Source organism: Bufo bufo, chromosome 4 (genome assembly GCF_905171765.1).
Source record: "Bufo bufo chromosome 4, aBufBuf1.1, whole genome shotgun sequence".
NCBI classification, from domain to species: Eukaryota; Metazoa; Chordata; class Amphibia; order Anura; family Bufonidae; genus Bufo; species Bufo bufo.
The window spans coordinates 529,814,998-529,842,296 of NC_053392.1; the positions used below are offsets into that span (position 1 = coordinate 529,814,998).

At 45.0% G+C, this 27,299-nt stretch overlaps 1 protein-coding gene across 3 annotated transcripts in view; it reads right to left on the bottom strand.

Annotated features, from left to right (window-relative positions):
- The window catches only part of GPCPD1 (glycerophosphocholine phosphodiesterase 1), a 77,982-nt gene that overhangs the window by 43,053 nt on the left and 7,630 nt on the right, over positions 1-27,299 (bottom strand). For all 3 annotated transcript variants that reach the window (XM_040429766.1, XM_040429767.1, XM_040429768.1), the window contains 4 exons: positions 23,087-23,177; positions 20,605-20,689; positions 12,496-12,571; positions 7,409-7,450 (listed from right to left, as the gene is read on the bottom strand). In XM_040429766.1, coding sequence (XP_040285700.1) covers positions 7,409-7,450; positions 12,496-12,571; positions 20,605-20,689; positions 23,087-23,177 — 294 coding nt within the window. The remainder of the gene's footprint in view (positions 1-7,408; positions 7,451-12,495; positions 12,572-20,604; positions 20,690-23,086; positions 23,178-27,299) is intronic.

Sequence of the window (27,299 nt, forward strand, 5' to 3'; positions counted from 1 at the left end):
CTCCTCACCCTGATTGCCCGTGTCTCAAACGCCAGAGCGAACAGAAGCGGCAACAAAGCGCAGCCCTGTCTTGTTCCTCTATGGAGGGTAAATTTTCCTGATAGCTCCCCATTTATCAGTAGTCTACTTACCGGGCTACTATATAGCATACTAATCCATCTGAGGAACTGTGGGCCAAACCCCCGCAAACAGCCAATCAAATAAGCCCATTCGATGGAATCGAATACCTTGGCGGCATCTAACGAGGCTAGGGCCCAATCCGTATTCAAGGAATAGCCCACTTGTGTAACCACCTGCACCCCTCTGATGTTCTCCGTAGAGGACTTTCCAGGCATAAAGCCTGTCTTATCCTGGTGAATCAGAGAAAGAATCACCTGATTAAGGAGAGTGGCCAAGATTCTGGTTAATATTTTGTAGTCCACATTTAATAGAGCTATAGGCATATAGGAACTGCATTCTAGGGGTTCTTTATAGGGTTTAAGTAATAGTATTATGGTGGCTTCCATAGATGAGTCCGGCAGACGTCCCAGCTCCAAAGCCGAGTGAAGGGTGGATAGCAATTGTGGAGCCAACACCTCTGCATATTTAGCATATACTTCTTTGGGGAGCCATTCTGGTCCTGGAGACTTCCCAATATTAAGATCTGCTATAGCCTGTTTAACTTTTTCCAAGGAAATTGGCTGGTCTAACTGGGCACTTTGCAGTGTAGTGAGTGTAGGGAGGGTTGTACCCCCTTAGGTGGGTGGCCGAGTCAGACGTGGTTATGCCGGCTCTATATAGATCACGGTAGAATTGAGTAAAGGTATTAAGAATGGTTTCCTGCGTGCAGACTTCCTGTCCTGCTGAGTCTCTGATTCAGAGGGCAAATCATGCTTAATTAGTTGGGCTAGTAGTTTGGCTGACTGATTTCCCAACTCAAAACACTGTTTCATGAAGAACAAATTTCCTATCCGCCTTATCTTTAAGAATAGCTAAGTATTGTCTACCCGCCTGTAGCCAAGCAGTCCTGTTGGAATCAGATGGGTGTCTAATATATTGCTGCTCCAGAGTGGTGCACTGCACTTTTAATATATGAGATGCTTGAGTGTGAGGAACCTCGGTGGAACGCCTTCAAAAGGTATCCCACACTAGAATCAAGTTAGGTTCATCTCCATGTATTTCAAGAAACTCAAACAATAGAGAGACAATGCCGTCTGCCGAGCCCAGAAGATTCAGCCAGAATGGATGTATGTTCATTCTATACATTACAGAAGGGGCGCTATGAATCAGAGTACCCAGAATCGGCGAGTGATCCAATATTCCCCTAGGAAGATATATTATGGATCGCAGGTTTAGTGTTACTAGCCCATTGCCCAATAAGTAGTCAATCTGAGTTAGAGTTGTGGCTCCTGCTATGGCAGGAGTAGTCCCCATCTCTAGGGTGCTGAATAGTGTGTACTGTACGTTGTCAATAAGAGAGTGAACAAAGACAAATCTGCCTTCTGAATCTGTGACTAGGTCTTTTACCTCCCAGCAAAGTTGTTTGTGTACCAAGAGGAACACTCTTCTCGATGAAGAGGTGTGGTGTGAATGTGCGGCCCAGGGCTTCTTTAAGACCCGGGAAGTGCTGGTTGTAAGATGCGTCTCTTGGAGGCACAGGATTTGTGGGCTGTGATTTCTAATAAAAGCTAGAACCATGGATCTTTTTTGATGCGTACCCAATCCCCTAACATTCCATGATAAGATTTTTAGTTCAGCCATGGAATCCTGGGTGTAAATATAGCCTCAGGAGTGAAATATGATGTAGTGGGTATATAATATAACAGTAGTGCAACATAAAAACTGTGTCTAACGGAGCTACCATAATAGTTATCCAACTTAGTAAACCTATAAAACTATCTTAACTTTGTGTGTTGGCAACTGTAAAAATATGTCTATACCAGTGTCTTAATCCAGACTAAAAGCCACTTGTACAGGGATGCCTCTGCATGCGGTGAAGGTTGGCAGAAGCATGCAGGCCGAGACCACAGTTATGATGTAGCCATTTTAGTGTATTCATGCCAATATTAAAACCTCTTATATTAATCTCTAAATTGAATCTATGCATTAAAAAGAAGCTGCAACTGGATAATTCTATCACATTTCAACTAAGCCAAACCAGTCTAGTAGAATCCTCAGATGATAAGTCCCTGAAATTTGCCGGTCTCTTCAGCGTCTTTGAGATCTGCGTCGAAGGTTCAGCCACTCAGATGCCTCTCCCGGCAAGGTGAAGAAGATCGCTCTGACTCCGTCCACTACTCTGAGTCTTGCAGGATAGCCCATGGAGTAAGGGATGTTGGCCTCTGTCATCTCATGACATCCATAAAAGTGGCGCTTTGTTTCTCCAGTTCCATGGAAAAATCCGGAAACATGGAGACTCTAGTATTGTTGAATTTGATTTCTTGCCACTTTCTAGCTAGAGCCAGGATCTTGTCCTTGCCTTTGCAGTTGAGGAATCTTGCCAACATGGGGCGAGGTGGGGCCCCCGCTGGGGGTGGTTTTGCAGGGACTTTGTGGGCACGTTCCACCGTGTACGCCTGGGAGAAGTTTGCATCCGGGAAAAGTTCTTTTATCCACTTTTCAATGAATTCATCTGGTGAGCGACCCTCTGCTCTTTCAGGCAAGCCAATGATTCTGATATTTCTGCGAAGCCTATTTTCTAGTTCATCTGCTTTCTGTTTCCAGGTCTCCGCTTTGGGGTTGAGATCAGATATAGCTCTAGGGACAGTGGCAGTGGTGTCTTCTATGAGAGATACGTTCTTCCGCGTGTTGAACCCTCTCTCGCAGATTATGCAGGTCTTGGCGCAATAGTCCCAAATCAATCTTGACCTCATCTAATTTCCCTGTGAGGGATGTCTTACATGCGGTGATGGCTTCTAGGATTTTGGTGGATACTTGCTTGAGAGCGAGTTCTTCAGTATTCTCCTCTGAAGAAGTTATATGAGGTAGTACATCGGATACAGTACTTGCTCTGGTATTAATATTACGCTGAGGCAAAGGTGACTGCGTAGCTTCCTCAGGTTGTCTAGCATATTCATGTAGTTTTTCTGCAGTGCTTTGTGCTTTTTGTGGCCCCATTGTTGTATCAGGGTATTGATCAAAATACAGTACATGGGGTTAATTTTAGTGCTCTGAGTCGCACTAATTGGATCCTCTTGTAGTGCGACTGCTGCTGATGTTCTAGTGTACAGTCCAAGATGCTACTTTATCTTTCTTATATGCCCCCATAGGCTGCACATGCAGGCAAGCTGTAAATATTTAGTATAGATTAGTACCTCCAGTGGCTGAGGTCTAGAGCGTATGACCGGTTTGTGCGGTGCAGGAAGGCTTTGATGGTATCACCGTTATACGCACTTGCAGCCAGCAGAGCTCCCTCCCCCTCCTCCTTTCACTGCAGGGAAGCCGCTAAAATGGCCGACTGGAGGGAATTTGCCGGGGCTCGTGGGTAAGTTCGGGCTCTTCTCTACCCACCATATAGTTTGCCCTCCGGTTCCCGTTTTTCCCCTGTACCTCACATGAGCGCTCTTATCTGGCCGCCGCTTGCGCTTCTCTTGTGGCACACTTGTTCCTCCTCCTCAACTCCCGGCGTGACTCTCTCCCCACTCCCCGCGGCGCAAGTGTGGTAAGGGCACTCTTCTTGTGGTCAGTGGGGTTTAGTCAGTGGTCCATCGTTCCCCAGGTGGTCGTAGTGATTGAGGATTTGTCCTGTACTGTGGGTCTTGCTGCAGAGCTCCTCTTACACAAGTCCAGCCATCACTGCTGCTAGCCACGCCCCCCACTTAAAGGGAACCTGTCACCTAGAAAATGCATATCAAACCGCCAGAAGTATCCTTATTGCAGCCTGTAGTATGATTATAAAGGTGTCTGTCTTTTTTTTGCAATGCGGCAAAAGTTTGTAAAAATATTTTTATTCAACGGGCCACGCTATGTAAAACTATTGTCTTGAAGTCAAGCATGCCCCGCCCCCTTTACCTCCCCATAGCGTTTGATAGGATGCCCGATTCCTTCACTGTCGGTTGCTTGAATGTAGTCTCGTGCATGCGGGAGCTCTCGTGTGCGAGTGCCTGAGCATTGAGCTTTTGAACAATACCTCATAGCGGAATAGAACAGTGCGCAGGTGCCGGTATTGCTGGGACACAAAGCATGCGCAAGACTACTGTACATTCAAGCATCCAGTAGTGAAGGAAATACTATCAAACGCTATGGGATAATCGTTTACATAGAGAGGCCCGTTGAATAATAGTTTTTTTTTTACTTTTGCCGCATTGCACAGAAAAGACACAGACTTTTATAATCATGCTGTAGGCTGCAATAAGGTACTGCTGGCGGTTTAATATGCATTTTCTAGGCATAGAAATGAGCATAACTCCAAAAAGCAGTGAAAGAAAACAAAATCACAAAAAAATAAAAATAATATAGAATACAAGATAAAGGGATGGTTCTCATACTGCCTTGTTCATCAAGTGACACAGATTGTACATTATATTACAGTAACATAACATATAGCATACGACATTATAATTAATACTTATACCCACATGCAAAAAATTTCTGCCGACATACAGTGATGATTAACATTAGAGTCCCAGTAGTGGGACCCCCTAGCGATCACACATTTATCATTTATCCAGGGGGTAGGTGGTAACCCCTTGAGGGGGTGGTTTGGTGGGTACAACTATTCCCACTAGTTTGGCTTTGACAGGAAACCATTTAAAGCGAACCTGTCACCATGATTTTGCGCATAGAGCTGGGGACATGGGCTGATAGATGGCCACTAGCTCATCTGCATTACCCAGGTCCCACAGCTCTCCGCGCCTTTATTGTGTTAAAAAACTGTTTTGAGTGATATGCAAATTACGCGATATGAGTCCTGTAGCCGGAGATGAGTCAAGCGTCAAGGAGCCCAGCACCGCCCCGCGTCCTCCGAATATCCTCCTTGCCGGCTGACGTCACAGAGCTGGAACGCCGAAATCTCGCGATGCGCGAGCTGGCGCATGCGTAGTTCGTTCCCTGTGCTGATGCCAGCACAGGGAATGAACATGATGCCGACACTGCGCATGCGCTAGCTCGCGCATCGCGAGATTTCGGCGCTCCAGCTCTGTGACGTCAGCCGGCAAGGAGGAGAATCGGAGGACGCGGGGCGGTGCTGGGCTCCTTGACGCTTGACTCATCTCCGGCTACAGGACTCATATCACGTAATTTGCATATCACTCAAAACTGTTTTTTAACACAATAAAAGCGCGGAGAGCTGTGGGACCTGGGTACTGCAGATGAGCTAGCGGCCATCTAGCAGCCCATGTCCCCAGCTCTATGCGCAAAATCATGGTGACAGGTTCGCTTTAAGTAAGAAAAAGTCATTTTTTTAAGTGCATTCCTACTTAGGTTTCTGCCTTCCAGAATTGATGGGAGTCCTAAATGTAAACATTTACTTGGGAAGGGGGAGGGGGGGGGGAGACGACGACTCACTAAATAAAAAAAAAAATTGAAAAAATAAAAAATAAAAAAAAAAAAAAAATAAAAAAAAAAAAAATCGGTAAATGAATACTTTGCAAATAAATTGTGTCATAACTTGCAATAAGTACATTTCATAACAGTTGAAAAAATGTGAAATTCATATGCAGGTCTATTAGAAAGCCGTCCAGAGGAAAACAACCTTATTACGTCAGGAAGCAAAAGAAACATTTCTTACAAAACCCAAGTGCCCCCATAGGATATTACCCGAGTTGTCAATGAACTGGATTTCTCTGACCACTTATCACGTTGCAGATACAATTTGTACTCCTCCTATACCCATTATATATACACACACACACACACACACACACCACATATTTTTTCTATGACACTGCATTAATGAACACATGGATTATACATAGAAAACCAGAAATAAAACATTCCTTTGTCACACTAAGCTACTAGAGAGCAATCGAATTTGTCTAGTAGGCAGTGTCCTTTCCGCCTGAGGCTACCTGCTCGCCTTGTGAATTTGTATGCAGAACATTTGCATGAAATCTGCATAAAAAAAACCACATAGATCAGCACCATCATGTTTTGGTGACTTTTATAATGGGGATTTTGGTGCAGATTTTCTGATTATGTTAACAACTCCATTAAAGATTATCGGGAAAAACACTAAATCCACTACACCCAATTGACGGCAGGTCAATTTCTGTGTGTAAAAAAAAAAATATGCCTTGTGTACATGAGATTTGTCTTTGCTGGTACTGTATTACGCTGTGGTTTTTCCACACAAGACTCTGCCTGGAAAATACATGCGTTATCTACAACATCTAGAGGTAGCCTAATGGTTTTCTGGATGCTTGGCTACAGTGCTGGAAGGGGCAAGACTACAAGGGGGAAGCATAGTGTGGTCTCCCTAACAGACGGGGCATGAAGGGAATTTCTGTAGCAGCAAGCGGCCTTTGTGCCATAGAAAGAGCGGCCAGAACTGCTTCCATTCTCTGTAAGCCACTGTTCGCACAGCTGTGGTAAAAGACCCTCTGAGCTGCGTTCTGAAACAGAAGAGGAACTAGGAAGAGAAGCAGATCAAGTGATGCTAGTACAAAAAAGGGGTTTTTCTGGCAGTTAAACGTTGATAACATATCCTCAGAACAGGTAATCAATATCTGATTGGCAGTGGTCCCGGGAGTCGGACCCCCACCTATCACCTGTTTGAAGTGGCCGCAGAGCTGCAGCCTCTTCATAGTACACCAAGCAGAGCGCAGTATATGGTGTAGTGGCTCTGCTTGGTACTGCTGCTCAATCCCATTCACATGACTGGGACCAAGCTGCACAAAGGTCATGTGACCGAAGGGCGTGCCGTCAAAAACCGCAGTGCATGCCCAAGCTGAGAATAGGTCATTAAGGATATGCCATCAATGTCAGATAGGTCCTATATTCAGAATGGGGTTGTGAAGTGAAGGAGAGCACACCATACATGCGCAGAGTGCTCTCCATTCATTGCTATGGGAGTTCTGAAAATAGCCGAGCGAGTCCACTCCTAGGTTTTTGGAATTCCCATGGCAATGAATGGATAGTGCAGCCGCTATAGGACTGCAGGAAATAGCCAAGCACACTCGCGCAGCCATGTGTGCCTGTCCTCTGTTCACTTCAAGGACCCTGTACTGGAGGTAGGGGCGGACCATCAATGTCCCAGATGGGCCAACCCCTTTATGTGTTAATATCATACAATGTGAGCTTCTATTTTGCACACTTCATACAATTTTGCAGGTAACAGGAAGATACACACTTTTGAAATACATTAATACTTTTTTTGCATATGAAATAATGTAGTTTCTCCATTAACACCATGGTAGCATGTTCTTAGCTTTACTGTGCTTCAGAAGGCAAAGTAAAATTATTACTACGATATAAAGAAAGTTTTACTTACTGTAGATTCCAAATTCTCCATCATCTCTGTGCAATTCTTCTTCTGTACAAAGTGAAAGAAAAGGGAAACAAACACAAACAAATCACATTCATATTATATGTATTTTCACAGGCAAAACCTTTCAGTGATGCACTACTTTACACATCATATCCTGTCTGTGTTGTATCACCAGATCCTGATCTCCTCTGTCTCTTATTATTAGACGGGTTCCACAAAAACAAGCTGATCTCAGGATTCCCCACTAAGGAGAACCGCAGCAATCGGCTGTGATCGTAATCTTTGTTGAATAGCAGCAGCAAGTGTTTACCACAGCGCCACCACAGGTCAAGAAAAGTATTACACCGCTCCTAATAAAATTAATTTCCCAATTCATGTAATTCCTGTGGTCCATGCTGCAGATATATATATATATATATATATATACACACACACACACACACATTGTAGGAGAGAATCCTTCTGTCTTCTGGAGAGCCAGCACCCAGAGAATGTAATGGATTCAGGAGCCTAAGAGACAGAGCTGGGCACAGACTCCTTGTGCATAAATATGAACGGCCTGCAGTCCGTGTTCCTATTCTGAAGCAGAACTGACTTTGCAATGTATTTATTCACCGCTACAGCCATTTAAAGAAAGACCGGCCAGAAGGACTGGCGTGGCAGCACTGGAGCAGAGGGGTTTGAACTAGTAAATGCAACTGCATTTATTATTTTAACCCCTTCCCTGCCAATTAGCATATTTGTTTTATATTTTAGATAGGACATCCTATTTAAAGGGAACCTGTCACCGGGATTTTGTGTATAGAGCTAAGGACATGGGTTGCTAGATGGCCGCTAGCACATCCGCAATACCCAGCCCCCATAGCTCTGTGTGCTTTTATTGTGTAAAAAAACTATTTGATACATATGCAAATTAACCTGAGATGAGTCCTGTATGTGAGATGAGTCAGGGACAGGAGTCATCTCATGTTAATTTGCATATGTATCAAATAGTTTTTTTTACACAATAAAAGCACACAGAGCTATGGGGACTGGGTATTGCGGATGTGCTAGCGGCCATCTAGCAACCCATGTCCTCAGCTGTATACACAAAATCCTGGTGACAGGTTCCCTTTAAAGAGAACCGGTCACCGCAAAATGCAGTGCAATCTGCAGGCAGCATGTTATAGAGCAGGAGAAGTTAAAGGGAACATGTCACCTCCTGCTCTATACCACGCTCCCTGTAGATTACACTGAATTTTGCGGGAGAGATGTTTGTGAACTGTGATGGGTCTTCATATTAGAAGAACATCGTCTAACAGACCGCAAATAGAGTATTTTGCTGAATATTGGGCACCAGTGCTCAAAGACATAGCAGGGAGGGTTCAAAAATGGACAACAAATGTAATAAATGGAAAGGGTGACCCCCTTCCCCAATCCATCCTTCCTTTCCAGAATAAATCTATGAAAAGTTCACAGCAGTTGTGAACCTGTGAATGATTATTACTTCTTCCTCTGGATCAGCTGTGCAGGATGACAAGTTAAAGTGGATGGATCTAAAAGTTGGTCTTTTTTCAGGCTTACAAACTATTGGTGTCATTTATCAAACTGGTGTAAAGTAGAACTGGCTTAGTTGCCCATAGCAACCAATCAGATTCCACCTTTTATTTTTCAAAGGAGCTGTCAAAAATGAAAGGAGGAATCTGATTGGTTGCTATGGGCAACTAAGCCAGTTCTACTTTACACCAGTTTGATAAATGACCCCATATGTTACTATAAATAGTGTTGAGCGAATTGAACCCTGGATCATAGATCCGAAGTCGATTGGTTCTAAAGTTGCACGGAGACCTGTCTCCGTACAGTATTAAAATGTACTGCCCCAATTAAGGCAAAATTAATTTCACCCAGTCGCGCGACTTGGTATTCAGTCCTACATTGTTAAAAACATTTCAAATTAGCAATCCGAATTTGGTACCAAACCAGACTTCGGATTTCTAATTTTAAAAAGGTTTTAAAATGATTTAGCAAAAAATATCGAATTCATTTACCGAAGTTTATGCAACAAAGGGCGAAACGGGGGCAGTACATTTTAATACTGTACAGGTCTCCGTGCAGCATTAAAACGATACGTTAGACTATGTTCCGAAGCTCGATTCCCTCAACACTAACTATAAACTCACCCACAGGTAACACGATTATATCTCAGTAGTACATAAATCACACAATCTCAGCTTTATCTCTATATATATTAAAATGTTGTTGCCACATGCTAATCTGGGGAAACATGGCTACAATTCATGTAACACCACACCTGTCCTTTATTCTGGGGTGGTGGTCGGCAGAAACGTAGGGAATATGGTGCACTGTAAATCACATTGTTTTCCTTTTAATTCTGTCCAAATTGTGAGCTAAAATAGCAAATCTGCTTAGTTTTTGTGGCAAACGCTGGTTACAGATTAGGCTGACAAGCAGCAGATCTACTGCACACATTTCTGTGACTGTCATATATACCTGAATGGATCCAACTGCTTACCGCTAAAACAATCTCATTCACATAAATGTATGCAACAGAATCTGCCGTGTGTGAAAAGCACCCTTAGGCCTCATGCACACAACAGTTTTTTTTTTTTTGCGGTCCGCAAAACGGATTTCCGTTGTTCCTTGACAGTTTTTTCATCCGTGGGTCTTCCTTGATTTTTGGAAGATCCACGGACATGAAGGAAGTAGTCGTTTTGGTGTCCGCCTGGCCGTGCGGAGCCAAATGGATCCGTCCTGACTTACAATGCAAGCCAATGGGGACGGATCCGTTTGACGTTGACACAATATGGTGCAATTGCAAACGGATCCGTCCCCCATTGACTTTCAACGTAAAGTCAGGAGTCCCTATTATACCATAGGATCAGAGTATTCTCCAATCCAATGGTATATTTTAACTTGAAGCGACCCCATCACCATGGGAACGCCTCTATGTTAGAATATACCATCGGATTTGGGTTAGATCGTAAAACTCAGATCCGACAGTATATTCTAACAGAGGCGTTCCCATAGTGATGGAGACGCTTCAAGTTAGAATATACTGAGAACTGTGCAATAACTGCCACCTGCTGCCTGGCAGCACCTGATCTCTTACAGGGGGCTGTGATCAGCACAATTAACCCCTCGGGTGCTGCACCTGAGGGGTTAATTGTGCGTATCATAGCCCCCTGTAAGAGATCAGGTGCTGCCAGGCAGGAGGGGGCACACCCTCCTCCCTCCCCAGTTTTAAATTCATTGTTGGCCAGTGCGGCCCCCCCTCCCTCCCCTGTATTACTGTACATTCATTGGTGGCCAGTGGGGCCCCCCCTCCCTCCCCTGTATTACTGTACATTCATTGGTGGCCAGTAGGCCCCACTAGGACAGGTCATATTTTTTTGACGGACAGGAAACACTGATCACGGCCGCGGATTAACAACGGTGCAATTTCCGAGTTTTCAACGGACCCATTGCAGAAAATCATGGAAAACGGAACAACGGCCACGGATGCACACAATGGTCGTGTGCATGAGGCCTAAGGATGTGGCTAATTTTGGACTTTAGGACACAGAATATATTATTTAATTTTTGCCTCACCACAACTAAAGAGCCATTTTTTTTAATGCTTTCAGTTGGAAGTGGGCTTGAGTTTTGCATTTCGGGATACATTTATATATACACACATTTAATTTTTCATCTTTAGATTTTACTCGACTATTTTTCATTATAATATATTGGAATAACAACATATTTTAACATGCTAGAACCATCACATAAAATGCATACACTGCTGTAACAAGTTTTTTTTTTCTTTTTTTTAATGCATGTATTTTTGGCTTAAAATGATTTTTGCAATCAGTTTTAATTGAAAGTTTTCACACATCTGTCTTCTGCAGCCTGCATGTATGCCCAAAGATTGCAGACTGCTCAGTCCCATTCAGTGTGCAATCAGTCATACAAACTGACTACTCTGTCTGTAGTCCTCTCTGTTCTAAATGTAAATCTAATCTGAGTCCGCGGCTCTGGAAAAAAAATAGAACATAGCAGTTCTATGGGGGTGCCGGCCGGGTGTATTGCGGATCCGCAATACACTACAGACATGTGAATGGACCCTAAAGTTGATTTTCAGCAACCAACAACTTGCAGTTTCAAGGAGCAGATTGTTCTGGGTCTAAAACGATGGAGAATACTTTGACATATCTTATTTCCATACCTATTTATGAATATAAATGAAGGAGGAAATCCAGCTTCCTAACATGTAGATGCTTTATTGAAAAGTGCTGAAATCCAGACATGTACATCATGTCTACGCATTTCAGATCACAAAATACAGATCCTTACTCATGAGTAAGGATATGTATTTTGTGATCTGAAACGCATAGACCTGATGTACATGTCTGGATTTTAGCACTTTTCAATAAAGCATCTACACGTTGTTTGGAAGCTGGATTCCCTCCTTCATTCATACTTCTACCATCGCTGAGTTCCTGGAGAAGGTCCGTGCCTCCATTGCAACCTGGGACCAGGTGAGCCTCGGCTACTGCCTTTTTTGGATTCACCATATTTATGAATATAGGCCCTTAAACCAACAGGTCAATTAACATTTCTAAGCATGTAAGATCCCAGTTCTTTTTTTCTTCAAAGGAAACGTATCTGGACCGTAATCCCCATAGAAGTGAATGGAGAAAGCCATGCACAATGATAGCTACCTCTCTATTCAATCTCCGCCTGGATGCGCTGATAGACAACTGCCCAATCAGGCAGGACGGGAGTCAGGGAACCCCTGTTCTAAAGATATGTAGGGGTCCTGGAGGTAGAAACCGCATCCATAAAGACATTTATTACAAAATGTTTCCCTTTAGATGCATTGGGAAAATGAAAAATAAAAAACATGGTGAACATTACCGAAAATATATATCTCTCATCAGATGAAAAGCAACACCCTGCAGGAAGATAGGCTTAACTGTTTTTTCTGTATATCATTTCTAGTTTGATAACAGCGTCTACAATGATTAGAATTCTGCAGAATCAGGAAGGGACGTGTGACACCATTCATTTGCTGAATTCATCCATTTTAAATATGTGGCATATGACCATACCTAAAGGCTTTATTGACCGTGGCTGTAGATGAGTCTCCCACTTGTGAACTATGACTTGGCATGACTCTCTTTTATTCTGTAAAAGTGAAACATCTGCATTGGTTAAACTTTCCATATACCTGTAGGCATTATTACCATAGGTAGGATCTCTGTGTTTGCAGCAGCAGCACCGTGCCATTTAACACATATATGTTCACAGAGTTGCATCCATAAACATGCTGCGGACATGAAGATCAATTAATCTGTAAATCAGAAGACTGATAAAAAAAAAACTTTCCATGTGCTACATTAGAGCATAAGAACCTAAAAGGGTTTGTCAGAGATTTTGATAGGTCAAATTATACTACCAGAATATTGCTGGCGAGTTAGTATTATATCTACAAAGCTGCCAGAGTGCTTCTTTAAATGGAATTTACAAGATTTAGATACTGATGACCCATCCTCAAGACTATTTAACTTAGCACTGATCACTGCAGAGGAGTGCCGTTCAACTCTTTACCTGAATCAATATCAGATGGGCTCAACACCCAGGATCCCCGACCGCAGCACTACTGCCATCACGTTTATCGGTCACATGGCCTAGAAGCAGCTCAGTCCCATTCAAGTAAATGGAGATGAGCTGCATTACCAAGCATAGCAACTAACCAATAGACTGCTGTGCTTGGTAAGCCACAGCCTTCTAAAACAGCTGATTGGCAGGGTCCTGGGTGGAGATCTGAACCGATATTGATGAACAATCCTGAGCATCATCAATATCTTACAAAACCCTTTAAAGAAGCACTCCTGCAGGTTTTTTTGTACTTATTATGCCTGACCACCAATATTTTGGTAGTGTAATTTCCTTTAGCTCAAATCAGTTAGATCTATATATATTTTAAAGGGAACCAATCATGTTGAATATGAAATGTGAGCCGAAGGCAGCATGTTAATAGAGCAGGAGGAGGGGAGCAGACTGATATATAGTTTTAGATGAAAATAGTTATTCATTTCACTTCCTGCTCATTCTGGGCTGTGAAGTCCAGTAGATGGTCCTATCAGCAATTGACAGCCTTCCCTCTATGACTGTGTACAGAGAGCTGTCAATCACGGATAGGACCGCCTCCTGGACTGCAAAGCCCAGAATGAGCAGGAAGTGAAATGATTGAAATACAAGTTTTACTGAATCTTTTCCCATGAAACTATAAAATCAGTCTGCTCAGCTCCTCCTGCTGCCTGCAGCTTACACTACATTTTCAGGATGACAAGTTCCCTTTAAAGCCTGTCATTATGGGCAGCCATGCCATGTGACCCCCGGTGTGACCACCAGTCCAGTCCTCGCTTCCTGTTAACTAAAAGATTGTCTCATCACCAATAAAAGCTCTCAGACAGCTCCCCATCCCACAAGCTCCATCTGCCATGTTTCTCTGTATGCCCCCCACATGTCGACATCATCCTGGTCTATTTAAGAGACCAGGACTAGTGATATAGTAGGACAGTCCATACAATGATTAGCTGTAAAGTATACTACTCCCCCGACTATTAATGGTGTTCTGTGTGCAGAAACTACAGTGTATTTCTAGGAGATGCAGCTTCACACTGCTCTCCTCTCTGCTTGGAAGTGGTGACAGGGAGAAACCTTTCACAAGCAGACAGCAAGGGAAACAAGCCGAAGTTGGATTAAATAGGAATACACTGAGACTCTAAGAGGTATTCCCATCTCACTAATGTATTCCCATCCTGGAGCCCAATGCAATAGAAGGTATTTACCATATACATTCATTTAGGCTCCATTCACACATCCACAATTCTGTTCCGTATTTTGCGGAAAGGAATTGCGGACCCATTCATTTCTATGGGGCCACACTATGTGCTGTCCGGATCCGGAAATGCGGATCCGCACTTCCGGGTCCGCAATTCCTTTCCCGAAAAAAATAGAACATGTCCTATTTTTGTCCGCAATTGCGGACAAGATTAGGCATTTTCTATTATAGTGTCGGCGATGCGCGGTCCGCAAAATGCGGTACGCACATTGCCGGTGTCCATGTTTTTCGGATCTGCAAAATACATACGGATGTGTGAATGGACCCTTATTGAAAGTGCCTCCTTTACGATTTCTGGCTCCTTCTGCCCCCTACTTGTGTAATGCTCATTGTCAGGGCATACGGCCAGCACTGCAATCTAGCAGCAGTGGTCACACTTGTGCATTGCTGCAAGCTGTTCTTGCTAGTATGGTGGCTGGGATCGCGGGACCGTGCATATTCACTCATGGGCACCAGCTCCCATCTCGACCACTTGGCTCCAGCGTATCAGGCTTCAGATGCTGCTAATGAAAATACATTTTTATATGTATATGTATATATATATATATATATATATATATATATATATATATATATATATATATATATATGTATAAATACATGCAATAAAGATTACTTTCACACTTGCGGAGTGATCAGGCGAGCAGTTCCGTCACCGGAAACGTATGCCAACTGATGGCATTTGTAAGACTGATCAGGATCCTGATCAGTCTGAAAAATGCATTGCAATACCGGATCCATCTTTCCGGTGTCCCCAAAAAAAAACTGATCCGGCACTAATACATTCCTATGGAAAAAATGCTGGATCCTGCATTCAGTTTTTTTTGGCCGGAGATAAAACCGTAGCATGCTGCGGTTTTATCTTTGTCCTGATCAGTCAAAAAGACTGAACTGAAGACATCCTGAACGGAATGCAGAATGCATGGGGATAAAACTGATCAGTTATTTTCCGGTATTGAGCCCCTAGGACGGAACTCAATGCCGGAAAAGAATAACGCTAGTGTGAAAGTACCCTTAATCATTAAAGCGCTGCTTGCCTGTGCTGTCAATCTGAAGAAAGGTACCTGACCCCAGAAGGGGCAGGAAGCGCCAAGATCTGGACCAGCTGCAAAGTTGAACAGGTAAGGTGGGACAATCCCTACAAAAGACAGCTGCTCTGTCACTAATCTACACTAGTTGCCCTTAGATCTAGTGCAGCGTGATGAGACTATGCCCCCACTATCACTACAAAGACAAAAGCATAATGGGAAATGTGGGCTTCCTTAGGGGGTCCATTAATAAGGGGAAGAAGGAGTTAAAATGGCAGACAATGACACATCAAATATAACAGGTATACACACACCACATACACAAGAGCCTCTATATTTAAAAGGGTTGTCTGAGATTTTGATGGCTATCCTCAGGATAGGTCATCAATATCTGATCGGTGGGGTTTGACTCCCAGCACCCCTGCTGGTGAGCAGTTCGTAGAGGTGGCAGCGCAGCTTCTTTCTAGGCCAGTGATAGGGACAAGGTCTAAGAACAAGTGAATAGGCCTGAGCTGCCATACCAAGCACGGCCGATACACAGTGTACGAACAGAGCTTGGTAAGCTATGAGGAGGCCGCAGCGCTCACTAAAGCACTGCAGCCTATTCATACAGCTGATTGGCAGTGGTGCCGGGAGCTGGACTCTGACTGATTAAAACAGATTCACCTATCCTGAGAATAGGCCATCAATATAAAAATCTAGGACAACCTCTTTAATATCAGTGTATGCAGCAATACAGACCATTTTTTGCTGGAATGTTTCATTAAGGAATTAAAAAAATGAAAATACTTACTTTATTATAAATATATTCTCAAATACCTTTCATTACTTATAATGGTTCGTTTTGTCTGGGGAGCAGTCATCAGGGGAAACAAAATGGCCGCTGTCCTATAAGTTCACACAAAACCTGTCCTGATCACACATGAGGACAAGTTACTGTACAACACTGAGGTAAAGAGCTGCCTCATCCTCCTCTCTGCTCTACTTGTCAGGGATTATGATCCTGAACACAGAAGATAAGAACTTTAGCTGAATCTCTGAAATTCAGGTCATAAGGAGACATGAAGTACAGAGAGGGCAGACAGGACAGGCTGTGGTAATGGAGACTGTAAACAAGTGTTACTGCTCATCATCACCATCCCCAACCTCCCCTCATGTCTCCTCATCTTCTCCATTCCCACAGGGGTTCACCTGTATTCAGGATCATGATTTCTGACAAGCAGAGCAGAGAATGAGGCAGCACTATGGCTCATTGTGGGGAAGCAACTTAGGACAGGTTTTGTGTTGACTACTAGGACGGCGGCCATTTTATTTATCCTAATGATTGCTCCCTATACAAAACTAGCCATTCTAAGTAATGAAAGGTATTTGTGAATATATTTATTATAAAAAATAATATTTAAGTATTTAAATTTTTTTTAATTCCTGGAGAACCCATTTTAACAAGAGGGGTCTCAATTAGGTAGAGCTGATAACCAGTGCTAAAATCTGCTCTTGCTCTGAGGACCTCTAATGCCCTTGCATTATACCCAGCTGGACAAGGAAGGCTTCCTAGCGGCACCACTGATGATCAGTTAGTTGCTGGGACCTGCCTCACAGAAAGGGGCAATTCATCGTGAAAAAGCCTTTTAAACAAGAAACCCAGGCGCGAGTCTTTGGGCGATTCTTACCTGCTAGTTATTTTGCTCAGTTTTTAATACAAATTTAATTTGCACTAGGGCTACAACGATTAATCGACATTAAATCGATCATATTCGATAACGGGATTCGTTGTCAACGAATCCAGTTATTGAATAATCGGCCGATTCGTTGCTATGCGGGCGGTCAGGCGCTATGACTGCAGGTCCTTGAACTTTAAATCACTGCATCTTTATTACCTTACAATGAAGCTCCAGTAACAGGCAGAGCATGCAGCGGCGTAACGTCACTTACTCACGTGACGCGCCTGCTCCATTTATAAAGTGGGCGAGGCAGGCAAGTCACATGAGTAAGTGACGTTACGCCGCCGCCCGCTCTGCCTGTTCCTGGAGCTTCATTGTAAGGTAATAAAGATGCAGTGATTTAAAGGGCTTCTGTCACCCCCAAAACTCATTTTTGGGCATATTAAAATCCTTATTGTACGACTATTCAATATATAGGGCTCTTACCTTGTTCTGTGGCTTCGTTTCATTAAAAATCGAGCTTTTACAATATGCAAATTACTTCACTACCAGCAAGTAGGGCGTCTACTTGCTGGTAGCCGCCGCATCCTCCTTTTAAAAAACCGCCCCCTCCTCTTTCGGGTTTAGAGGTGACGTCATCGGCGCAGGCGCACTGAAGGAGTGCTGAGGAAGCGAGCGTCCTACTCTCAGTCCGCCTGCGCCGAATGAAGACACGGAAGGCGCAGGCGCGGGATTTGAATTGCAGACAGGGCCAGCCGGAGAAGGAGAGCGCTCGCTGGCCCTGTCAATCAACTGGAGGAGGGGGCGTTTTTTTAAAAGGAGGATGCGGCGGCTACCAGCAAGTAGACGCCCTACTTGCTGGTAGTGAAGTAATTTGCATATTGTAAAAGCTCGATTTTTAATGAAACGAAGCCACAGAACAAGGTAAGAGCCCTATATATTGAATAGTCCTACAATAAGGATTTTAATATGCCCAAAAATGAATAATGAGTTTTGGGGGGTGACAGAAGCCCTTTAAAGTAAAAGTTACTGCCGGTTAAGGAATACTGCTGTGAGCGGCGGGGCCGGGGCTGTTATGGTGAGGGGAATCTGTGGATGACACTGTTATGGGGGAGATCTGTGGAGGACACATATAGCATAAGATGCTATACAGTGTCATCCATAGATCCCCCCCATAACAGTGCCATCCACAGATTCCCCCCCCCCCATAACAGTGCCATCCACAGATTCCCCCCCCCATAACAGTGCCATCCACAGATTCCCCCCCCCCATAACAGTGCCATCCACAGATTCCCCCCCATAACAGTGCCATCCATAGATCCCCCCCCCCCCATAACAGTGCCATCCACAGATTTCCCCCCATAACAGTGCCATCCACAGATTCCCCCCCATAACAGTGCCATCCACAGATTCCCCCCCATAACAGTGCCATCCACAGATTCCCCCCCATAACAGTGCCATCCACAGATTCCCCCCCCATAACAGTGCCTTCCACAGATTCCCCCCCCATAACAGTGCCATCCACAGATTTCCCCCCATAACAGTGCCATCCACAGATTCCCCCCCCATAACAGTGCCATCCACAGATTCCCCCCCCATAACAGTGCCATCCACAGATCTCCCCCCCCCCCATAACAGTGTCATCCACAATTTATTTTAATATGGCCTTTGAACATAATTTTTCAAGTAAAATCATATAAACCCCTTTTTTGTCATTTTGGTGTTTTTCCCGATTATCGACAAATATTCGTTAGCTGCAGCCCTAATTTGCACCATAACCGTAAAATGATTGCAGCTTAGTTGCACTGTGTAAAGGGGGTCAGAGGCAGTCGGAAATCAGAGGCCTTTTGTCTCAAAGCCTTAAAAGATTTTTTTTATTTTAGTCCCATTATGGAGACTTGAACATACATCACATGGACGGCTGGTATAATACACTGTATTGTATCTGTCAGTATTACATCTGGGTCTATGCTTCTGTACATAGCACACCTGGGAGGCCATTTCCGTACCTCAGCCTGCCATCACAATCCATCCAGCACCCTGCAATCATGCTGCGGGGGGCTGATGGGTCTGACAGTATAACTGTAAAGTGTTAGTACTTGTGAGTGGGGGAGCCTGGCACCACAATCCTGGGGAGTAGCTGCGCTGCCTTTTCATATCCTAGTGGAGAGTGCCACAACCATTAGGATGCAAAAAGGCAGTGGAGTGACAGGAAGTGGTTAATCTACATCATCACTGTAAGGGCTGTATCACACTGGCAGATGAGCCTTACTGTTGTCGGGAGGTGTTCCTTCCCGACAATCGCCTCCTTGCCAGTGAAGGAGACCTCTGCATTTGCATGCAGCGACCTCCTCCACAGTATGGGCCGGTGTCTCTAGTCCCCATACAGAATCATTATTTACAGTCAGAAGAGCGCGATTGGACGGCACGATCAGCTGCTGGCAAACAATGATTTTTTAGCCTGCATAAAAGATGCAATGGCCCAATGAATGACGTTTGCGTCACTTTTACACAGGCAGATTATCACTAACAAGCATTCCCATGAATGCCTGTTAGTGATGATCTGGCCGACCCTCAGCCAGTGTAACTCGCCCCAACTGCCATACGGGATTGTTTTTAACACTATGGGGAAGATTTATAAAAATTGGTGAAGAAAAACTGATTTGCCCATAGCAACCAACCAGATTGCTATGTGCAACTGTCAGTTTTTCTTTGCAACAGTTTTGATTAATCTCCCCCGATGTTCTGTACTTTTTTATGACAAAGACGTCCTTTTTTTAACTTGGCTCAGTTTAAATAAAGCGCTATAAAGTGAGATTTACCATTAACGTGGTGGACATACAGTATATATACGCCCTATCTGCACAGTGCATCAACAGTTAGGCTTCATGCACACAAGCACAAGTCTGCTTACCACCGATCCGCAAAATACGGAAGCGCTCCATGTGCCATTTGTATTTTTTGTGGAGCCATTGACTTCAATGGGTCAGTGGTCTGCATTTTGCAGACAAATATAGGACATGTCATCCAGGTGCTTTCTGCATCTGTATGTCCGTTTCACAAAAGAGAAGACATGCCGTATACTTAAAGTCAATGGCTTCTCAAAGAACTGCAGACTGCACACAGAAAGAATCTGTATATTGAAGATTCCCGATATAAGGACCATAAAATGCTTACAACCGTATATATAGAGATGGTGGTCACGAAGGGGGCTAAACTGTCATCCGGACTACTTAACTGGGCATGTGGATTAGGGTTCTCCAGTCAGAACAAACCACGCCTCTTGTGGCATATGGATGTCATAGAGGGGCTTCATTCCCACTCAGGACCCTTTTCCATATGCCCAAAAGAAGAGTCATTAAATATTACCTGCCCCCATTTTGAACCTGGCCCACTTGAGTACTATGAATGGAATATTACATATCATACTACAAGGCATGGCTGGATGTAACTTCCTACAAGAAGGGACTGTCCCAAAACAACTCATTAACAAGACAAGCCCTTTAACACAGAATCAGTAGACGGACATAGTCACAGAAATTTTAGATTACAGACTTCAGAGACCAGTGGCTTGTATCCACTGCAAATGCTGGCCACAAAGTACACACAGGAATAACATACCCTTGGTTCCAGAAAAGTGCCCTTGAAATAGCGATACTGTAGTTTGATTCCTCTGGGGAGTGTAACATTAATTTTCCAGACCATACTGTAAAGAAAAAAACAAAAAGGTGATGTATCATATTTTTCGCTTTATAAGACGCACTCCCCACGCCCCCCCACCCCCAAAAGTGGCAGGAAAATGGCAGTGTGTCTTATAAAGCAAATACTAGTGAGTGCTTTCATTATGGAAGCGCTCACTAGTATGCATTAGTTGTCAGGAGTGAAGTGCTGCAAGGTGTCTGTTCGTGGGGCCAGCACTGCACTGTCCTGACCACGTACAGCATCAGGAAGTAGTACATGCACTACGACTCGACGCTGCACGAAGTCAGGTGACAGTGCAGCGCGGGCCGGAGAAGACAGGGGAGCGTGACTTCTGCCGGAAGTGGAGAGGAGCCGCAGCACAGGAGAGGTAAGAAGAGTTTTTAATTTTATTCTGATCTGAGGTCTGATTGTGTTCTAGCAAGGAACTCTGATTGGAGGTCTGACATTGAGGGCTGATCTGAAATCTAAAGGGAGCCTGAAATAAAGGGCAGATATAAGGTCTGATGCGATATCCTGATATTTATGGGGGGGGGGGGGGGTCCGATGAAAAATATTTATTCTTATTTTCCTCCTCTAAAATCTGGGGTGCGTTTTATAAAGCAAAAAATATGGTAATTCATATAATTACCGTAACTAAATTACTGTTCATTATACTCTTACAGATTGTATAGATTGACCACAAAACTACTACTATGCTTTATAAATACATTCAGCTTCTATCACTTTTGTATTGCCGCAGTGTCCACGATTCATGGTTACTCAAAAATATATTCTGGAGATTTAAAGGGGTTGTCAGAGTTACATTTTTTCATGCAAATAACAGGGAGGCTGCTAAATAATAGAACTAAAACTTAAATTCACCTTCTCTAGCCTCCCCTATACACCACCATCTCTCCCGGCTACAGCAGGGACGTAAGGTTTAGGCCACAGAGGTAACATGTCAGTATACAGCATGTGACAACTGCAACCAGTGACCCCAACAGTATATGCCACAAGACTGCTGAGGCCAGTGATTAGCTGCGATATACGGTGCCATATACGGACAAATCACTGTGGCAGCAAAAGCATTACGTCATGGTTGCAGCCCAGCAGACGAGACGGAGCAGCTCTGGATTGGAGGATGTTTTTTTCTTCTTCTAAAAACAGACTCCCTACAACTTCCACCAGATTAAAAATTGGTACTATGTCAACCCCTTTAAGCATGGAGATGCCCAACAGGATTGATAGGCAACAAGTTCAAAAGGGGCTGTCCAGTCCATTCATATTGATGGCCTATCCTCAGGATAGCCAATGAATATCTCATTGGTGGGGGTAAGCGCCAGGACTACACAGCTCCGCTCATTGTGTAGTGGACAGAACGGGTTACGGCAGCACAGCTCCAATTCACTTTAATGGCTGTAAGGGGGCAGCTACAGAGGTACATGGGACTGGACCAACCTCTATCAGGTGGCATGCTACGGGTCAATTCTCCACTGGAAGGATTGCATCTTGGGTAGAATATATCTAACATATCACCTATATGGACACCAAGTGCAGCTGGCACACAAAGTCATGAGATTCTGTGTATTCTTTTTAGTCTATATTAAAACCAGGGATTAACTGACACATCAGGTAGATAGGCCAAAAACATAGATTAAAGGGCTTCTGTCACCCCACTAAAGTGATTTTTTTTTTTGGGGCTAGTTAAATTAGTTATATAGCGATATATGAAAATATAATTGTGTTACTTACATTGATCCAGCAGTTTATTAAAAAAAACGAAGTTTTATCATATGCAAATTAGGTCTCTACCAGCAAGTAGGGCGGCTACTTGCTGGTAGCTGCTGCAGAAATCCGCCCCCTCCTCTTGTTGATTGACAGGGCCAGCCGGGATCTCCTCCTCCAGCCGGCCCTGTCAGCATTTCAAAAATCGCGCGCCTGTGTTCATTCGGCGCAGGCGCTCTGAGATGAGGAGGCTTGTCTCCTCAGAACTCCCTCAGTGCGCCTGCGCCGATGACATCACCGAAATAGAAGACGTCATCGGCGCAGGCGCACTGAGGGAGTTCTGAGGAGACGAGCTTTCTCATCTCAGAGCGCCTGCGCCGAATCAACACAGGCGCGCGATTTTTGAAATGCCGACAGGGCTGGCCAGAGGAGGAGATCCCGGCTGGCCCTGTCAATCAACAAGAGGAGGGGGCGGATTTCTGCAGCAGCTACCAGCAAGTAGCCGCCCTACTTGCTGGTAGAGACCGAATTTGCATATGATAAAACTTCGTTTTTTGAATAAACTGCTGGATCAAAGTAAGTAACACAATTATATTTTCGTATATCGCTATATAACTAATTTAACTAGCCCCAAAAAAAAAAAAAAATCACTTTAGTGGGGTGACAGAAGCCCTTTAAAGGTCATAATATTACTTACCAATCATTAGCATCCTGTTCTAAGATAATAGCATTTTGGGGTTTCCAGGCACCAAAAGTAGGACAGCTCCCACAGAGTGCAATGACTTCATCTGAAAAACACAGGAGAATAGCTTTCAGGTTTATCACTCATATGTGCCAGTGTTCAATTTCAAGATGGAACAAGTGCAAGTTACGTGCGATTTTGTGCAACAACCATTACTTGATTGTTTGATCGGAGGATATGTAGGGCCTAATGCATTGCAAGGGTTTTAAAAGATTTGTGCCCCAGCACTTATACCTTAAAGGAATAAGTGGACATCCAGCAAGTGCAAAACTTGAAGGGGCTGTCCCATTTTGGACATTTGGGGCATATCGCTAGGAGCGCCCATGCATGTGCTCCGTTATAAGTGGGACCCACACCTATCAGACATTGGGGTCATAGGCTAGTGACATGCCCCCAATGTCTGAGATGAGAATACCCCTTTGAGAGTTGTAAATACAACCGGAGCTTAACCAAACGCAGGAACACTTCGGCCATACCGCATGGTAGTGTGAGCAGTATCAGGGAAGCCACAGAACGTATTCTTGGAGACCAAGTTGGGCTGACATAGAAAAAGGCTCTACACAAAGCCTGAGCTTTTGGGTTAAAAGACAGGAATAATTTTCATAATAATGAAAGATTCTGGAGGATACTAAGAGATTTAAGTGACCACATTCCTTTGGAAAACCCTATCATTAGACTTGTTTATTAAGTGCTCTTAGGTCATTTGAGGTGTCTCCATTTGGCACGCTGGAGGATGAGTCACAGAAAAACAACCTAGAGGCTGACCTGCACTTACTTTTGAGAATTACCCCCCCCCCCTCAAGGGTTAATGCCGGCAGTCAGACTCCCAGTGACTCAGCTTTTACCTAGTAACTGAAGAAATGAAAAGTATCACGGAAGGGAAGAGAGGTGTGGGAGTATATAAACTACACATTTTATTGATATACTCTAAAATAAAGGGGGAGAGAATACATAAACCTAATAAAAACCTTCCCAAGGCGGCACAGTGTGACACAAATGGCGCACAGAGGACTAGAAAAGAAAGGTCACGTGAGTCGAGGGTGGACTAAGGTAAAGTATAATTCACATAGCCCAACCATCAAGGGGAAGTGGTGACATAACTGGTGACCCATAGTCTCCATTAAGGCCAGGACATGGCACCAGAGAAATGTATTGCCACTAATATGATGACTGCGCTATAGAGGGTACACAGCCACGGCGCCCAAACCACTAGAAATCCCTCTGTCTCAAAAGGGACACACAGCTAGAGTTGGGATTAGCGCAGTGAACAGGGAGCCCATATTCAACATCCACTAGGGCAGGGATGCTCAACCTGCGGCCCTCCAGCTGTTGCAAAACTACAACTCCCAGCATGCCCGGGCATCCTACAGCTATTAGCCCACAGCAGGGCATGATGGGAGTTAGGGGTGGGCGATATGGCCTAAAATTTATATTGCGATATAATTTTAAGCATGTGCGATATATATTGCGATATATTGTTTTCTATATTGGGGGGTGTTTAAACTTTTTTTTTTTTTTTACTTTTTATTTAATAACTATTAGCCTCCTTAAGGGCTAGAACCCTTGTCATATTCACCCTAATAGAGCTCTATTAGGGTGAATAGGACTTCACACTCTCCCTGCTGCCCTGTGCTTTGTGCACACAACAGCAGGGAGCTGACCATGGCAGCCAGCCTCTCATGTGCCCCCCCCAGCCTCTCATGTGCCCCCCCAGCCTCTCATGTGTCCCCCCCCAGCCTCTCATGTGCCCCCCCCAGCCTCTCATGTGCCCCCCCAGCCTCTCATGTGCCCCCCCCCTGCCTCTCATGTGCCCCCCCAGCCTCTCATGTGCCCCCCCAGCCTCTCATGTGCCCCCCCAGCCTCTCATGTGCCCCCCCAGCCTCTCATGTGCCCCCCCAGCCTCTCATGTGCCCCCCCAGCCTCTTATCTGCTCCCCCCCAGCCTCTTATCTGCTCCCCCCCAGCCTCTTATCTGCTCCCCCCCAGCCTCTTATCTGCTCCCCCCCAGCCTCTCATGTGCCCCCCCAGCCTCTTATCTGCTCCCCCACAGCCTCTTATCTGCTCCCCCACAGCCTCTTATCTGCTCCCCCACAGCCTCTTATCTGCCCCCCCAGCCTCTTATCTGCCCCCCTATGGTAACTCAAACCCACCCCCCCTCACCAGTATTAATCATTGGTGGCAGTGGCCACAGGGTCCCCCTCCTCCCCCCCTAGTTCATGGATGGCAGTGGGCAGTTCCGATCGGAGTCCCAGCAGTGTAATGCTGGGGCTCCGATCGGTTACCATGGCAGCCAGGAGTCACGCTACTGAAGTCCTGGCTGCGATGGTATGTTAGTGAGCAGCATTATACTCACGTGCGCCGTGGCCGCCGGGCGCTCCTTCTTCTCATAGGTCTATGCGGCGCATTGCTAATGCTATTAGCATTAGCAATGCGCCGCACAGACAGAAGAAGGAGCGCCCGGCGGCCACGGCGCACGTGAGTATAATGCTGCTCACTAACATACCATCGCAGCCAGGACTTCAGTAGCGTGACTCCTGGCTGCCATGGTAACCGATCGGAGCCCCAGCATTACACTGCTGGGACTCCGATCGGAACTGCCCACTGCCATCAATGAACTAGGGGGGAGGAGGGGGACCCTGTGGGATATGGCCGGCCACAGTCCGTCCCCTCCTCCTACTCTGTCCTCTCCTCATTGGTGTTCAGCGGCAGCCGCGCACAGTGGGGAGGGAGGGACTCCCTCCTTCTCACTCCACTGTGCCGGCCGGCAGGCTCAGGAGTAAATGGTGCGCGCAGGGAGCGCAATCATATCGCGGTCCGGCGATATAGGCGATATGGCGAAAATCCATATCGTGGCCCAAATTTATATCGCATATCGCCTATACCGCCCACCCCTAATGGGAGTTGTAGTTTTACAACAGCTGGAGGGCCGCAGGTTGAGCATCCCTGCACTAGGGTATACCACTTGATTTCGGGGATAATATAGACTTGGCCCTGTATGTGGATAAGAATAGGGGGAGGAATCCCTAATCATCTGTATGATGGCCGATATGAAAGCACAGATGAAGGGATATCAAACCCCATTACATTGAAGCAGACAAAAGAAAGATGATCATTGAGTCCCTGAGGCCGCAGGGTCCCCAATTTGAAGGTCCATTGGGCCTCCTTCTGAAAGACTCTGATTGATCTAAATTGCCTCCTCGGGGAGAGGGACATACCACCTTGATCCCCTGAAAACGTATTGCCCGTGTACCGCCTGAGTGGTAAGCATTAATATGACGGGCGACAGGGGTATCAGAGTTTTTGTGGACATCAATAAGATGCTCCCCTATGGTCTTACCCACAGTGCACATCAGCAGGAATACCAGCCCTGCAGTTGATAGAAGTACGGATCACATATGATTTTGCAGTACGGTTACTAACAAATGTAGGGACGGATTTAATGGAGTCGCATGCAATGCAACTGCCACAGCGTCGCAGCGAGATTATCCTTTTTAAGGGATTCGCCAACCAGGTCAGTGGGTGGATATCTGAAGAAAACTGTGGCAGAGGCGATCCTTCAAATTGCGACCCCTCCGTTATGTGACCACAGGACTGGGACTGACGAGATGACAGACGTTGGGATCCATCTGCAATACGCCCCAGTGTTTACGGAGTATCTACCGTATTGGGCCATTTGCCTCATCAAATGTGGCAACCAATCGAACCTGACCCTGGGCACTAACCGTCTCACGCGGATTAAGAAGTGATTCGCGGGTACAGGATAACGGACGCTGGTAAGCGGAGGATAGTACCTTCCGGGGGTAACCCCTGTTGGAGAATCTGTTAGTAAGATCATCAGCTTGGGTCCGAAAATCAGCAAGTGATGAGCAATTACGACGCACCTGGAGGAATTGTCCCTTTGGTATTCCCCTTTTCAGCGGATACGGGTGGCAGCTCTCCCAATTCGTCGCTGTTCTTTTACGATGCAGGCTAGTGTATGTCCTGCCATCGTCCGCTTTCATGATAGTCAGGTCAAGAAATGTGATTTTGGTGGGGTTGATTTCCGAAGTAAAAAAAAGCCAGTTGTTTATATTAAGGGCCTCCACAAAACCATCAAACTCATGTATCGACCCATTCTAGAATATTAATACATCATCGATGTATCGTAACCAGAGGGTGAGGGTCAGGTC